This window comes from Mytilus californianus, unplaced genomic scaffold, assembly GCF_021869535.1.
Source record: "Mytilus californianus isolate M0D057914Y unplaced genomic scaffold, xbMytCali1.0.p SCAF_12, whole genome shotgun sequence".
Taxonomy (NCBI): Eukaryota; Metazoa; Mollusca; class Bivalvia; order Mytilida; family Mytilidae; genus Mytilus; species Mytilus californianus.
Window position 1 is genome coordinate 1,414,230 of NW_026262604.1, and position 16,564 is coordinate 1,430,793.

The 16,564-nt window shown below is 31.3% G+C and overlaps 1 protein-coding gene across 1 annotated transcript; it reads left to right on the forward strand.

Annotated features, from left to right (window-relative positions):
• Positions 1-1,071: 1,071 nt before the first annotated feature.
• LOC127722232 (uncharacterized) lies at positions 1,072-16,543 on the forward strand. The gene is made up of 5 exons (XM_052229128.1): positions 1,072-1,158; positions 6,805-6,896; positions 8,542-8,695; positions 11,997-12,989; positions 16,536-16,543. Exons 2-5 carry the CDS (start codon positions 6,828-6,830, stop codon positions 16,541-16,543), a joined length of 1,224 nt encoding a protein of 407 aa, XP_052085088.1. The 5' UTR covers positions 1,072-1,158; positions 6,805-6,827.
• Positions 16,544-16,564: the final 21 nt, after the last annotated feature.

A 16,564-nucleotide genomic window follows, 5' to 3' on the forward strand; every position in this document is an offset into this window, starting at 1 on the left:
CAAGAAAATCACATACCCAAACATTTCGGCAAATATCCACCTCTAAAGACAGTTACAAATGGTCATTTTTTCCGCAAACAATCATCCAATGGAACATGTTACCACAAGTTGTAGTAGCATGTCAAACAATTGAAACCTATAGAGATCAGTTGACACCAACTGTTCTCCACAACATAAATTAACTCTATAAATACCAATGTACATATTTTTAATCACTTGTTGTCTTTGTTTCATGTAAATATCACCAAGTATTCTACAAATTTAAAGATAAATTTTTGTTCTATATAATTTTAATCATATACTCCGCGCATGCAACAGTTCGTAATCTTCAATATAAATGAAGCTGTAACTGTATACCAGAAGAAGAAGAGAAGTATGATGTTTATGTATAGTTTAAAGTTGATTGAAGATTAAAGGTAATTAAAGACAATGTTGAGTGTTCAACAGTTGCTCACTATTTACAATTATTGTATAGTATGGCGTGTGTAGTTGTCACGTATAGTCTGACGCGTGTACAAAGTTATAGGTGTTAATTGACTGTTATTGTAGCAATACAATAAGGGACACGCATCCTTTACTCCAACCATGATTATAATTTGTCCATCCTTAAGCGTCATTATGCTTCTATGAAAAGAAGTAATTCTTACAAGACTGAAAATAATCAGCTGGTTCGAAAAAAAATGTCTGGCCATTCTCTTGAAACCATGAATAAAGCAATAGCAGAATACATAGGTACCTATCCTATTAAACAAACAAAATATTGCTGATTATATATGCAAGCTGTCATCAATATTAATTCTTTGAAAGAAATTGTTCAGATCACAGGCAAACCACCAAATGTTATCTTGGCTCATTAATTTCTTCATCTATCAATATAATAAAAAAAAAATGAAAATCTCTTTGTCGCTGTCAATGCATATGTTTTTTAATATATTTATTCTAATAATATTTTTTTAAGTTTTCTTGTCGCTAAATAGTCTTTCTTGTCGCTAAATTTATTCTTCTTGTCGCTTCTTGTCGCTTCTTGACGCTTCTTGTCGCTAATTAGTGAGACGCATAATCTGCATCGACGTCTCTCAGACACTTTAATTAAACAAAATTGGTAAAAACCTCAAAAATTTCTCAAGCCATGGGGGCAACTAAAACATAAGCTATAAGGTATCATGCTATATATTTCTCTTGAATGACGCACAATAGTATATGACAATGAAAAAGAAGAACAAACATTCCACAAAAATTATACCACACACAAAACTAACATCACTAAACGTAAACAAATGAACACCTATTCTTGAATAGCCTTGCCAGACGTCATAATTCGTAGGAAGGCGTCCCAGAAAAAAATTAAAATAGCCTTGCCAGACGTCATAATTAGTTGGACTAAGTCTTGAAAAGCTATGCATCGCAGTAAAGCATCAAAGCAAAAAAAATAAATCAGCCTTTCAAGACGTCATAATTACTTAGATCAGAGACATATAATACAAGAGATTCGCAACTCTAGTAGAGTCTATATAACAGCCAATGAAATGACGTGGCCACCGGAAAGCCGATTAATCCGATGGATTTATGGGTAATAACCCGTATTGTTGTGTAAAAGGTTCTACGCCTCACGATTTTTCTAATGGATAATGCCGATACCTTTCACAGCTAAAGCATGCAAGTATATCTAAAAGTTACAAAAAACTAATTCTAATAATTTGTTATTGATAAAATGTGTTCTAATGATGAGATTAATCAAATACAAACAAAGTTAAAACTCGGCCCATTTTACTTCACCTATTGCCGTAGAAACCATTTGATCTCCCAATTTTTTTCTTAAAACTTGAAAATATGTTAATAAATATATAATTTTATGGGCCAATAGTACTCCCAAATGTTGTTTCGTGAAAATAAGACTATTTTCGTAAAATTTGATCCAACAATGTGGCGATTTTTTCTGATTGATACCCGAAATTTTTTATTAAACTGGCTAAATATTGAAATTGTTCATGGACAAATTTCCTTAAATCAGTCCTTCTTTTTTGTGCACTATGAAATTTATAGCCTGCATTTTGTTAGACATTTTATTCATTTTTCATTCTGTTTATAGCAAAGTTGTTTATTTTCTCCAGAGACATATATTGTATTGTATGTCTCTGTTTTCTCCTATTCTGAAGTCATTGTTTTTTTCTTCTTTTTAGGGTGCCAAGATGAACGAATGCTGTAAATTTACAAAAGGAGTTAAATTTTCCTAGTAAAGGAAACATTCTGCTGGTCGTAATATTATGAATGAGCTTCATATGCATCTGTTGTCGTTTCAGACTACGCTTCTCGTTCAAAACATGAACCTAATTCATTTTTAAATTAAAATCGTATTGAGGACATTTCAATGGTGACTGCAAAAGATATATATATATATATTTGATAATAAAAGATTTTATTAACACCAAGGATTTGTATATGTATACACATAAACAATCTTACTTTTAAATTGCCATCTCTTTACCACAGAATAAAAAACAAAAACCGCTACAAATGATTAAAAGACAAAAACCACTACAAATGATTGTCTCGTGGAAACAAGGTTATAAAATACTTCTTAAATAGTGTCTTCCGTGTTGCTTTGATGTATGACCTGTGTTTTTTTATAGATTTTTTGTTGCTTCGAGGACACACATATCCATCTATGTATGCAGTATTGTCAATTGTTTTTGTTGGTGGGTCTCTCGCTTATGTTTTCGTCCTTTTCACTATCAACAGAGTTCGTTATCAGTTTATTCAACTAGGAGTATATCTAAGTCGTAACTATTAAGATTGTCATCCCACGAAATTAAGATTGTCATCCCACGAAATAAAATCGGAATTTTCCATATTGCGTGCACATGAATGAAGCTTTATTCAAATGAGAAATTAATTGTAATTTTCTTAAATATTAATTCTCAATACACACTTCCAACATGAAGAAACCATAAATTTACCGACAATCATTTAAAAAAACAACTCAATGCAAGCCTATATGATAAAACTGTCAAACAACACTTAGAAATCAAACATTTACCGACAATCCTACAGGAAAAAAAACTCAATGAAAGCCCAATAAATGAGGAATATAAAAATAAATAAAATTTTAATAATTTATAAATATCAAGAATAAAAAACAAAGCCTATCATGATTAACAATTAATTAACAAATAAATTAAGTTTTTTTCCATGTGAATTAATTATACATTTTGTGACTTGTATTTTTGGAAAGAGTGTGGACACCTGTGGTGTGACAACTTCTTGTTTACAAGGTGTCAATTAAAACTCATTATTTATAACATGTTCGTGATTTACCTGGTCATCGAATAATTCAAACCTAATATACATGTCACACTGTGAAATTATGTCTCCGAGACAGGTGTATATTCAATAGAAACCCATTATGTAACTATCAAATAAAATGAACTCTGACACAATTTATCAAGTGTTAATTATTTAATATCAGTATTTTTTTTATACAATATCAAATTATGTCTCTTTTTCAATAATACAAATCTAAAATCAAAATTACATTAAAATAAATAATTATATATGTACTTATGTATGATAAATTTAACACTGAAACAGTTTATGTTATGCTTAAACATTCGTCCTTACTTCGAGTACTTTTAATACTTTTATTAATGACTTTATTACCTAAGGAGATCTCGCGAGGTTTAACTAGTGGCCGCGTGTTATTACGGGATTTCGCCGAGTTGCGAATCTCTTGTATTATATGTCTCTGCTTAGATTAATGAACCCCACCTAGTCCAAATAATAATGGCGTCTTGAAAGGATATTTTTATTTATTCTGCGACGCCTTCCTACATGTCCTACGATTGCTATTATAATTTTTTTTATAATTTTGATTAAATTTAAATTTGATTAAAACAGCCTTTAAAGGCGGTATCAGGTTGTTGCAGCCCCAAACCGATCTGGCCCCAAGTCGATCCTACCCAAGTCGATCCGTCCCACGTTGATCCAGGCCCATGTCGATCATTCCCCATAATAAAATAATGAATAATTTATATTAATTTCGGATGATTTTGGTGACATATTTGAATCGTCATTCCGGCCCCATTTATCCTGATTCAAATATGTCACCAAATCATCTGAAGTTAATATAATGAATTATTTATAAATTATAAATTATTAATTTGAATCAGAATAAATGGAATTTGTAAAAAGTATCAATGCTTAATGACAGCAGGTAAGTGAAGTCAAAGAACAACCCATCCTATCTCCTCTTTTATAGCAAGGATTTGGCAAATTAAACAAAATTTCAGAATTCTCAATTTGAGAAGTTTTTATAACTTTAAACTAAAACATTTTCAGTTTGTATACATCAGATTGGGGATCGGCTTGTACAGTTTTGTATGCAACGATTTGTTATCATTACATCAGTTGTAGGACTTGTTAAAATCACATTCAATTGAAAAAATGTGAATTACTACTATAATATTATAATGCTGATGGTACTAAATTCTGTTATAAATAAATAAATTATAATTAAGCATACCCAATAGTCTTGAAAACTTGTAACACAAATATATCAACATAATTGTTTTATACTGCATAATCATCTGTATTAATTTAAAGTGATTCAAATATTTTATATAAAAAATAATATTATATTTCTATATGAATCTGAATATACATTTTTTTTAAATACCAAGCCATTAGAACAATTTCATGTATCATATAATAGTAAAACAAACTCAAGTTACATTGTAAACAAACTTTAATTTTCTATATTTATCTTATCTATTTATAACTCTGTATTGCTACTTTCACTTTTCATTGTTTCTCTCACCATGACGACGTCAAATTTCTTGCACCACTTTGAGTACTTCAGGGATTAAATTCTGTATAAAAATTGTCCTGATGAAGCCTGCCTTGCAGGCGAAACATGTAGACATAGATAATAAAATTGCAGATCTTTTGAAGTGTTGTTGTCAATTTTAATTATTATTTAAGGATTGCATTCATTTGCATGATTTGACAACCCGGCATACCAAGGTATCCACTTCAGGGACTCTACCAAAACGATTTCACAGGCGTTGGTTCACCACACGGAATTTAATTTTTTTTAAATATTCAATTAAACATGATAAATGTCTCATCTTATGAAATTTTATTTTTAAATATTCGTCAAAGGCTAACTTTTTTACTGCCCACCTTTTATATTATTATAAAATTCATTAACACTGAATTCATATATATCTTTATTTTTATTCCTTATGAATATTGCTATATTGGGGATGGATCGACTTGGGATGGAACGACTTGCGATGGATCGACTTGGGGCAAGATCTACATGAAAGCTTAAAGACATCATAATTGTTTGGACTAAACCCCACCAGAACCAAGTGCTAATACAAATAAGGTGCTATCATCATGTTGGGTACAAGTCAGGAAAAGTGGGGTATTCACTGTTTTCAGGGAACACCCCAGTTTTCAGGTGTTAAAAAAACCCAGTTTACAGGGACTTCCTTTTTCTATTTCAATTTCAATAGAAAAATAAAGTGTATCCTGTATAAATGCTTCTTTTGCATTGACCATTCTGTGATGGGGTTTGGGAAATTGTTTTAATGCCCCCGCCGTAGCGGAAGGGGCATTAAGTTTTACCCTTGTTCGTATGTACGTAACATCCATAAGTCCCAAAATTGGTTTCCGTTCTCTAACTTGAGTTTACATCAACCAAATATTATGAAACTTATACACAATGCTTATTACCACAAAACACACATCAAGTTTGAATTTTGGTGGCATCACTTTAACTGTTCTAGAGTTATGTCCCTTTATGAATGGAAAAATTGCAAAATTTTTAGTTTCCGTTCTCTAACTTAAGTTTGCCTTAACCAAATGTTATGAAACTTATACACAATGATTATTATCACAAAATACAGATCAAGTGTGAATTTATTGGTGGCGTCACTTAAACCGTTCTAGAGTTATGCCCCTTTATAAATGGAAAAATTGCAAAATTTTTAGTTTCCGTTCTCTAACTTAAGTTTGCCTTAACCAAATGTTATGAAACTTATACACAATGTTTATTATCACAAAATACAGATCAAGTGTGAATTTTGGTAGCGTCACTCTAACCGTTCTAGAGTAATGTCCATTTATAAACTGAAAAATTACAAAATGTTTATTTTCCGTTCTCTTACTTAAGTTTGCCTGAACCAAATGTTATGAAACTGATACACAATGCTTATTATCACAAAATACAGATCAAGTTTGAATTTTGGTGGCGTCACTCTAACCGTTCTAGAGTTATGCCCCTTTATAAATGGAAAAATTACAAAATGTTTAGTTTCCGTTCTCTAACTTGTTTTTTTTTCTCTCACTCTGGACAAACATGACAAACACTATTACTTTACTTAAATCAGAAACATGTTATATTTTTAAATTACATACAGGAACAAGAAAGTTTTGTTACTAATGATCTTGGGTTTTACAGAATAGAGAATAATGGACAAAAAATATAAAGAAAAGAGAACAATGGACCAAATGTGGTGCTTAAATATATAGAATTGAGAATAATGGCCAAAAGAGTTTAAAGAATAGAGAAAAATTGCAGAAATGGATATACAATTACAATGTACCCAATCCAGACCCTCCGATATCATATATACCCAAAAGGATTCAAAAAAGAAAAGACAAATTCATCTTACATGTAGGTCAACTTTGCATGAGGGAGTTGGTACTGTAGTTTCTAAATTATTTATTAATTTATCAACATTCAAATGTATATTGATAACAGCTTTATTATATTTATGATTATTATTTTAATCTTTGTAGGAATGATGATTAAATGAACCACAATGTCCTACACAGTTGACCTTGAACAGTTAGAAGATGAAGAAGTATTGTGGAATATTTTAGAGATTTTGGTAAGACATTTATTGATACACAAGACTTTAGAATTATACACAGGTAAATCTGAGGGGTTGAAATTACAAGAAAACAGTAGCTAGCTATATATACAAAATGATATATATATATAGTGATATATTTAATTTACCGGTATGCACAATGTAGGGAAATGAATATTGGCTCTTGTCTCTGAAAATTACCTTTATGTTTATACCATAATATAGCACAAGGTTCCCAGGTCGCATTTTTGAGAAATAACACTCAGTCACAAACTTTCGTTATATTTCCATTTGTCCAATGTCTATCTACTGAAACATGTACATGTATGTTATGTCTTAAATCTATATGAAATAATCTACAAAATGGTGTATAACACATCCATTTCTTTTGTCGGAATCATTAAAGTATATTGGTAGGTTTTTTTCAGAGTACCTATGGAAATAATTATTTTAAAAAGCAGAGAATGTGTGTAGAATGAAAGGATTGCTGATGATTTATATTTATTGTTTATTGGATTTTAAATGCAGGGATATTTTCAGCATGAATTGCTCAGAAACATCAGCATTCACATGAAAATCCCCAACATGACAAAAAGTCATTATTTACGGAATCCTTTTTATATATCTCATTCCTTATGTTTTAGACTTTCAAATGTTTTGGCCTCCAGCATCACTAGATAGACGTTTATTTTTCAAAATGCGCATCTGGTCCAGATAAATTAGTAATGTTAATTATTACTCTACTACATCTTGTCAGTGGTTGTCTTCTATTGACTCATTTTGTTTTTGTTAGGGAGCTACCATTTGATTTTTATGGGGAGCTAGGATAAAATTTGAAAAAAAGGCAGGACAGGAGTTTTGAGTAAAAAAAGAAAGCAGGATGAGCAACTTTGCAAAAAAATAAGGGCAGGATGACAATTTAAGTCAGGATAAACTAATAAAAAAAAAGGCAGGACAGAGATTAACAACTAAAATAAAATGCAGGACAAAATTTTTCATCCTAGCCCCCCCCCCCCCCCATAAAAATCATATGGTAGCTCCCTTATCTGGAAAATTTGGTTTTGATTGCATCTGTTTATTTGATCCTAACTTAAAATTAGGAAGATTTAGAGCTTGACCTACATATATGCTGTATGAGGGTTTGAATGCGGGCTCCTTTATTTCTTTTTTGTTTTATTTTTCAGACCACTTTTCTCTAATCATTATTTATTTTGCCTTTGTTTCTCTATTCTTCATGATTTAAGACCCAATCTTCTCTTTTCTTCTTTTTTGTCTATCATCCTCTTTTTTTTTAGGTCTATTTTTCACTCTTTTTTTAGGCCTATTTTTCTCTCTTTTTTTTTTTTTTGCCTATTTTTCTCTCCCTTTAATCTGCACTTTTTACCAATTGAAGACCACATTTTTACCTCTAGAACTGCTGTAGATATCATTTTAGTTGTTGGAAAGCTGTCTTACAATAAATACATCACTTATCCTTCTTACATAAACAGAAGATGTACATGTGTATCTAAGAAAATCATTCAGTCACCTACAAACAATACCTATTATTCTGTTCTAGAATAAATGAATACTAGTGCAATCACGTAATATTTGTTTTTAATTAGATGATAAATTATTACTGGTATTTTTCAAAGTATAAGATTAAGATTTATATTTTTTCCAGGGTAAAAAGTTAAATCGAAAAGGAAAAGAATGTATATTTTTAGTTTCTGGGAAAAACAACGAAGCAGTAATGAGTTGGACCACAGAACTAGGTGGATATTTTTTATCAACATATCCAAAATGGTCATCAATGTTTCAAGACTTTTGTAATACTGGTAAGTTTAAAAAATATATTTTTCATGCCATGCTCCTTGGGCGGTATGGACTTTGTTCATTGTTGAAGGCCTTACAGTGACATAGAGTAATTAATATTTGTGTCATTTGGTCTCTTGTGGACAGTTATCTCACTGGCAATCATACCACTTTTTATATGACCGCAAAAAATTTTTGCGATCGTATATTGGTATGACGTTGGCGTCGATGTCGTCGGAAGACACATTGGTTTTCACACAATAACTTTAGTTAAAGTGAATGGATCTCTATGAAATTTTACCATAAGGTTCAATACCACAAAAGGAAGGTTGGGATTGATTTTGGAGGTTTTGGTACCAACAGTTGAGGACTTAGGGGCCAAAATAGGGCCAAAATAAGTATTTTTCTAGTTTCCAGACAATAACTTGTGAAACGGAGTATGAATCTCTCTGAAATTATACCACAAATTTCCATACCACAAAGGAATGGTTAGGATTGACTTTGGGGGTTATGGCTCAAACTGTTTAGGAAGTAGGGGCAATTAAGGGAGGAAAACAAGGATTTCCTGGTTAATGGACAATTTAAAAGCAGTGTTAGGGAGGTAATCCAAATACATTTAAAGTTTTTTTTTTAAATTGGATTACCTCCATTACATTGCTTTTAAATTGTATAAAGATGTTGTATTGTCTTGAGGTGATAAGCTGTCAATTAATTTTTAGAAGTTACTATTAAAGGAATATTAATTTTAGCCATGATTATGTATGTCATTTTCTATTTTAAGACTTTTATGATGTATTTAAATTGGTAATTATGACCATATCTTGAGGGAAAGAATTTTTTCTGTTCAGGGTTGGACCTCTGCGGTCGTATCCAGCTGCGCTTAGCAACGCATTTTTTTTTTTTTTATATCCTTGCTCATTTTAACATGGCATTACTTTTGTCAATATCTTTACACTGAATGAAATAGATGTGTAAAATGAAAACAGATAAACTGTAAACCAACTAATTTTCGCAGGATTTTATTTTATTTAATATAAATTGTTGCGAAAATGTAAAACTTTTAACTACATCAAGTAAATTTTAATAGCACCAAATTAAATCGCCGGAAAATGGGCTAATAAGGCTGAACGAGAAAGTATCTGCGAAAACAAATTGGTTTACTGTAATGCCTACCTACCTATGTTAAGCAAAGTAATGAGCATGTTCAAAAAAATAATTTGAATTTAATAGGCAAATTTAGAACTTATGACCCATAACCATTTAACTTCAAAGGGGGTTATGGTTTTTTGTCTGACCGCGAACATATTTTATGTCCCCGCCGTAGCGGAGAGGGCATTAAGTTTTACCTTGTCCGTCTGTACGTACATCCGTCCGTACGTCCCAAAGTTGGTTTCCATTCTCTAACTTAAGTTTGCCTCAACTAAATGTTATGAAACTTATACACAATGCTTATTACCACTAAATACAGATCAAGTTTGAATTTTGGTGGCGTCACTTTTACCGTTCTAGAGTTATGCCCCTTTACAAATGGAAAAATTGCTAAATTTTTCGTTTCCGTTCTCTAACTTAAGTTTGCCTCAACCAAATGTTATGAATCTTATACACAATGCTTATTACCACAATATAATATACAGATCAAGTTTGAATTTTGGTGCCGTCACCTTTACTGTTCTAGAGTTATGCCCTTTACAAATGAAAAAATTGCTGAATTTTTCATTTTTTTTTTCTAAATATCAAGTATTTTTAAGTTTGGAGTTATCTTTCCTTGTCCATGATTATAGTTGAATCAACTACAATCAATGCTTTATACAATGCAATGTTTAATTTTACCTTCCACTGATAAATTTTTACCCTTCATTTCTAAAAATAATTTAAAGTCTTCTTTGAAAATTGGAGTTATCTTTCTTTGTGCATAATGGTAGTTGAATCAACTACAACCAATGCTTTATACAATGCAATATTCAATTTTACTTCCTACTGATAAATTAAAGCAATCTTTACCATTCAGTGCTTACAAGCACTTTGATTACTGTTCTAGAGTTATGCCCATATACAAATGAAAAAATTGCTGAAATTTTCGTTTCCGTTTCTAACTTGAGTTTGTCTTAAATTAATGTAATGAAATGTATATATAATGCTTTTTACCACAAAACTCAGTTTAATTTTTTGTTTCCGTTTTCTAACTTTAGTTTGCCTCAACTACATAATACAGATTAATTACGAAATTTGGTGGCAACACTTTTACCATTCTTGAGTTATGTCCCTTTATAAACATAAAAATTGCTGAACCGTTCTAGAGTTATGGGTATTTATAAATAGAAAAATTGCTGAATTTTTAGTTTCTGTTCTCTACTTAAGTTAGCCTCAACCAAATATTATGAGACTTACACACAATGCTTACTACCACAAAACTCAGATCAAGTTCAAATTTGGGTAGCGTCACTTTTACCGTTCTTCAGTTATATCCCTTTATAACTATATGATATGCAAGCGGGGGCATCATCTGTGTCCACATGAACATGTGGACACTATCCACATTTATTTTAGTTTTGGACGCTATCAATCAAATTTTTTTTCTTCAAAATTAACACTTTAAGGTATGGGGATAATCTGGATTCCGAAAATTTCAGCAGTAACACAAATGTCCATTTTGATCTCCAGCATTGTTAAAATTACAACCGACATTTCAATTTTAATTGTGGCATCCATTTTATATATGCAACCCATGATCTATTGGAATAAGAACATGGCTTTGTTTCCGAAACAAGAGGAGAATGTCATATTAGGATGCAATATATGCATAAAATAATAATAACTTTACATAGATGAGATGTATAATAAAATTCCTTCATTTTGATCATGTTGATAGGCTGACAACAATAATGTGATGTTCGGGGGGTTATAACCACCAGAACCTGCAACCTCCCCCCCCCCCCCCCCCCTTCCCTAGGCCTGGATCCACAACTTCCATGATAACATTACAGCAATGCTTAGAAATACTTTTAAACAAATGAAAAGCTTGATTAACTTGCAATTGCTTTGATTTATAAATAAAATATTCTTTTATAATGGAATGCATTATTTTATATTTTTATCTAAAGTTTTAAAGAGATTATCAAAATTGAGAATGGAAATGAGGAATGTGTCAAAGAGACAACAACCTGACAATAGAGAAGAAAAACAGCCTTAGGCAACCAATGGGTCTTAAGCTTCAAGACTATATATAGATCAAAATGGCAATCAACACTAACAATGACTAACATTCATTAAATAGTGAAACTTTATTTATTTAATTTCCTTTGAAATTTTGTTTTACATTTTTAGGTGAAATGCCCATGATGAAACAGCAAATGTTACCAGGTGAATTGGAGAACTATACAGCTCTGAAAAATGTTGAACAATTTAAAACATTTTCAATAAATAGCTCTCTTAAGAATACATGCAAATGGCTTCAAAGGAAAGACAACTCAATGTTTTTCATTAAAGACATTAAGATAAAAGTAGAAAGGGACATGAACCATGAAGAAATTAAACATTCATATAAAGATGTCAAGATTGAAGACAATTCTCAACATTCAGATGAATACAATGTCGGTATAACAAATTTTAACACTTCCTGCTTGGGCCCCTCTTGTTCAAATGCCTGCAGTGATGATAACATCCACAATTCAAATGAAGTTAGTGGTGAAATGACAGACTGCAACACTTCCTATTCAAATGTCCTAATTGAAGATAACATCCAAGGTTCTCTTGAGGTTGGTGATGAAATGACAAACTTTAACACTGTCTGTTCAAATGTCCTAAATAAAGATAACATCCAAGGTTCTATTGGGGTTGGTGGAGAAATGACAAACTGCAACACTATCTGTTCAAGTTTCTTAAATGAAGATAACATCCAAGGTTCTATTGGGGTTGGTGGAGAAATGACAAACTTCAACACTGTCTGTTCAAATGTCTTAAATGAAGATAACATCCAAGGTTCTATTGGGGTTGGTGGAGAAATGACAAACTGCAACACTATCTGTTCAAGTTTCTTAACTGAAGATAACATTGAATGTGCAAATGAAGTCCCTGGCAGATGGAAGGAACACAACATGTTATATTCAAATGTCCTCAAAGAAAAACTAAAGGACATCATTCATAAAAGAACAAATTTGAATAATTCTGTTGATAACTGTACATTTAGAAATGTAAGCACAAGCAAGGCTGAAACTGACCACATTTATGTTTCGATTGGGAACAATATTGAAACAGTTACAGACCAACAAGATTCAGATAACTCTCAGAATAAAGACAAAAAAAGAAAAAAGGGTTCAGGTGGCTCTAGGAAAAAATACAAAAAAAGAAAAAAGTCTTCACGTGTGTCCTTAAAATGTATCCCAATTTTACCGAAAAAAATTGATGACAATGCTTGTACCGTTCAATATTTTAGGTATGGTGGTATTATACAAAATTCAACAACAAAGGAAGCTTGTACGCCTCTTACTACAGAAGTAAAAAATAAAGCAGACGCTGATAATCGTTTTATGGATAAAACATCAAAACAAAATTTAACAACAAAGGAATCTCTGTTGCCTCTTATGAAAGAAGTAAAAACTAAAGCAGATGTCGGGAATCTTTTAATAGTTGAAACAATGAAGCAAAATTCAACAACAAAGGAAACTGTATTGCCGCTAACGAAAATAATAAAAAATATAACAGAAGCTAGGAATCTTTCAATAGATAAAACATCTAAAAATGACGAAAAATGGAAAATGTCACCAACCACGGAACCTTTATTACCTTTTTCAACTGTAGTCTTAACTAAAATAGATTGCAGCAAGTTCCCAACAAAAGAAGAACGAACAAAGAATTTTGTTAAAGAAAACGTGATGATTCATGTCCCTCCCGAAATCTTAGCAGATCAAGTTGTTTCTGATTCATTTAGAGAATTAATATACCAGGACACAAAGGTGAAAGATAATAGTATCGAACACAGTTACAGCAGGTTGAGTCCAGATTTAAGAAATTGTGCACCTATTAAATATTCTTGTAAACTGTGCACAAAGAAGTTTGATACATTACAGAGCTACTATAACCATACAAATTCACATACAGTCTGTAATCTGTCGTGTGGTAGTTGTATTAATGTGTTACCATTAGAAAATCAGAAACTAGAGGATTTCGTAAGCCTTGAGTGTTTTAAATGTGGTAGAAAGTGTGACCATGTGTCATTAAATTCTTGTTTTCTGTGTGAAAAGAAGGCTGAAACAAAAGAGGCTTTGAGAGAACATTTAAAAAAAGTACATTGCATGTACGTATGTTCTGAATGTTCTAGGTATTTTATAGACCGCACATTAGCAGAGAAGCTTAATGAAACTTTTTGTAATCTTGCTTCATCTTATTCTACATCCTCTCCTCACAAAGATGCATCATCTAATGCTACTTCCTGTCTTGATATTCATGATATTAGTGCATCATCTACTGGTAATTCTGCTTCCTGTTTTGATGTTAGTGAATCTTCATTACAAGAGGACATGAGTTGTTCACCGGTGAAAGAAAAAGCCGACGATTTTGCTGATAACCATGATAACAAGGGAAATGATCATGAAGATAAACCATATCTTAAGCTTGATTTTGAATCATTGCCTAATGCAACAGAAAAGGGTTCTGGAAAAAATGAAAACGAAAATGGATTTCAATTAAATCAGGATCCGGAAGAAGAAAAAAGATTACTAGTCATTTCTGAAAAAGACACTGCTCATATGCATAATCAGTCTAAAATATGCAAATTTTGTAGCATGAAATTTTCAAACACATTTTCTTACCACCAGCACCTAACAAGTTTTCACCGATCCAAGTTCAACACTAAATGTATACATTGTGATGTCATCTTTAGTTCTAGTAGGTCTTTGAGCCAGCACATGAGCATACATATACCCAGTAATGAAATGCCTTACAGATGTGATGTCTGCGGAAAAGGTCTCTTTTCAGAGAGGTCTCTAAAACAACATAATTGTGCACATAAAGTTAAAAATAGACCAGAGTTTATGTGTGAAATTTGTGGAAAGAGTTATCATCATAAGCAAACGTTAGATGTATGTATTATTAATGATAGGAGGAAGAATTACGTGGTATGATTCCCAATGAGACAACTCTCCACTAGAGATTAAATGACATGAAAGTCAGTCCAGGGTACTACTTGTTCAAGTAATCTTTATTTACTTGAAGAAGTAATCAATAATATACTTATAAAAAGTAAATTTTGTTATGTTCATTAAATTTTCTTAATATTTTGAATAATCTCCCCTTAATTTTCTAAAAAATCTACTTGTTTATGTGAAAGTAATTTTTTGTTACAATCCCTAAAATTCTCAAGTTTTTGTGATGTAAACAGTCATGACAGTCAAGGGTATAACTTATATTATTATTAGAAAAAAATAACATACATGTCATTATTGTGGGCTAAAATATAAAGAAACTGTGATAACATATGTATGTTACATGTTTCAAAGTGGCAATATACATCCTCTGTTTTGTTGAAATGTCTACAAGTACTATTGACATTTTTATTGTCTTTATGTGTACTAATCTTTAGTAAGATATAATAGTTCATAGTTTGGCATTCATGCATAGTAAACCTATGTTATTACAGAAAAAATATGCCCGTAATAACTAAAGGGTGTTATTTCAGCTTCTCTACACAACTTCAAAGCCTTTGCTCAGACATATATCATGCTTAATCACAATGTATTTTAATTTATTGTAAGAAATAATGATCAGAGCATGTAATGAGGTTCTGTGCAAGCTTCCAAGTAATTACCAAGTGTCTCATATATATTTACATGTAATAAGTTACATGCCTGTAATAACTATAGCCTTGTTATTACAGCTAAGTTTAATTGCTTTAAATCCTTGTCTCATTGATCTACCGTGGTTGATTAAAAAAAGTATTAATATAATTTGAAAATTAGTTATCAAGGCTATGTATTAAGTTACTGCGCAAAGTTTCTAGAATTCCCAAGTTCCCACCAAAAATAAAAATATTTATGATTATTTAACAAATAATAAACATATGTTACTACAGATGAAGAAAATTCTAGAAACTTGAGTAGACAACTAATGAAATTATCTGTAATAACAACATGTATGTTATTTTCTCTAATAACTTATTTAAGTTATACCCTTGACTGGTAAAAACATGCCTTTAAGAATTTTTCTCAGGTTCGTTCGTAATTTTTTATTAGAGATCAATGTTTCATCTCATTAATTCAACAAAGAAACTAATTGCACAAAGATCTTAAGTAATTGCGCAAGGCTTTCAAAAATTGCCACTTGCGGGGCTTGTAAACGAGCAATGTTTTGAAGATATCAGACAAATGAGATGTTCATTGTCCATGAAATTACACTTACATGAGGGTTGTAATGGAGGTAACTACATGACGAATAACGGTAAAAATTCATGCCAAATGACGTTAACAGTAATTGTTGGTGTATGACAATATATGAACCAAACTCAAGTCTTGTTTAAGGAAAAGACTTTTTAACTTCAAGGGAACAGGGCTATGGTATTTTCCTTAAAAAAAATTATTCTGATCCCCAATTGGATGGGAAAAAAATATTGTGGTCAAGCAGATGACATAAAAAAAACACTTCTGAATACAGATTTTCCCCATACCATGCCATACCTTAAAATGTTTAATTTTTAAAAATATAGTTTGATTGATTATAGCGTTGAAATTTTTTTTTTTAAAGTTTGCACTTTAGGCAAAAAAAAATTCTTAATCTGACTTAAAAACCATACCCCCCTCCACCTTTTTGAGGTTAAACGATTGCTCCCTACATGAACTGAAGTCTTGTTTTAGTTTGTTGTTTTTCTTACAGGTCCATAAGAAGTATTACCATACTAACGG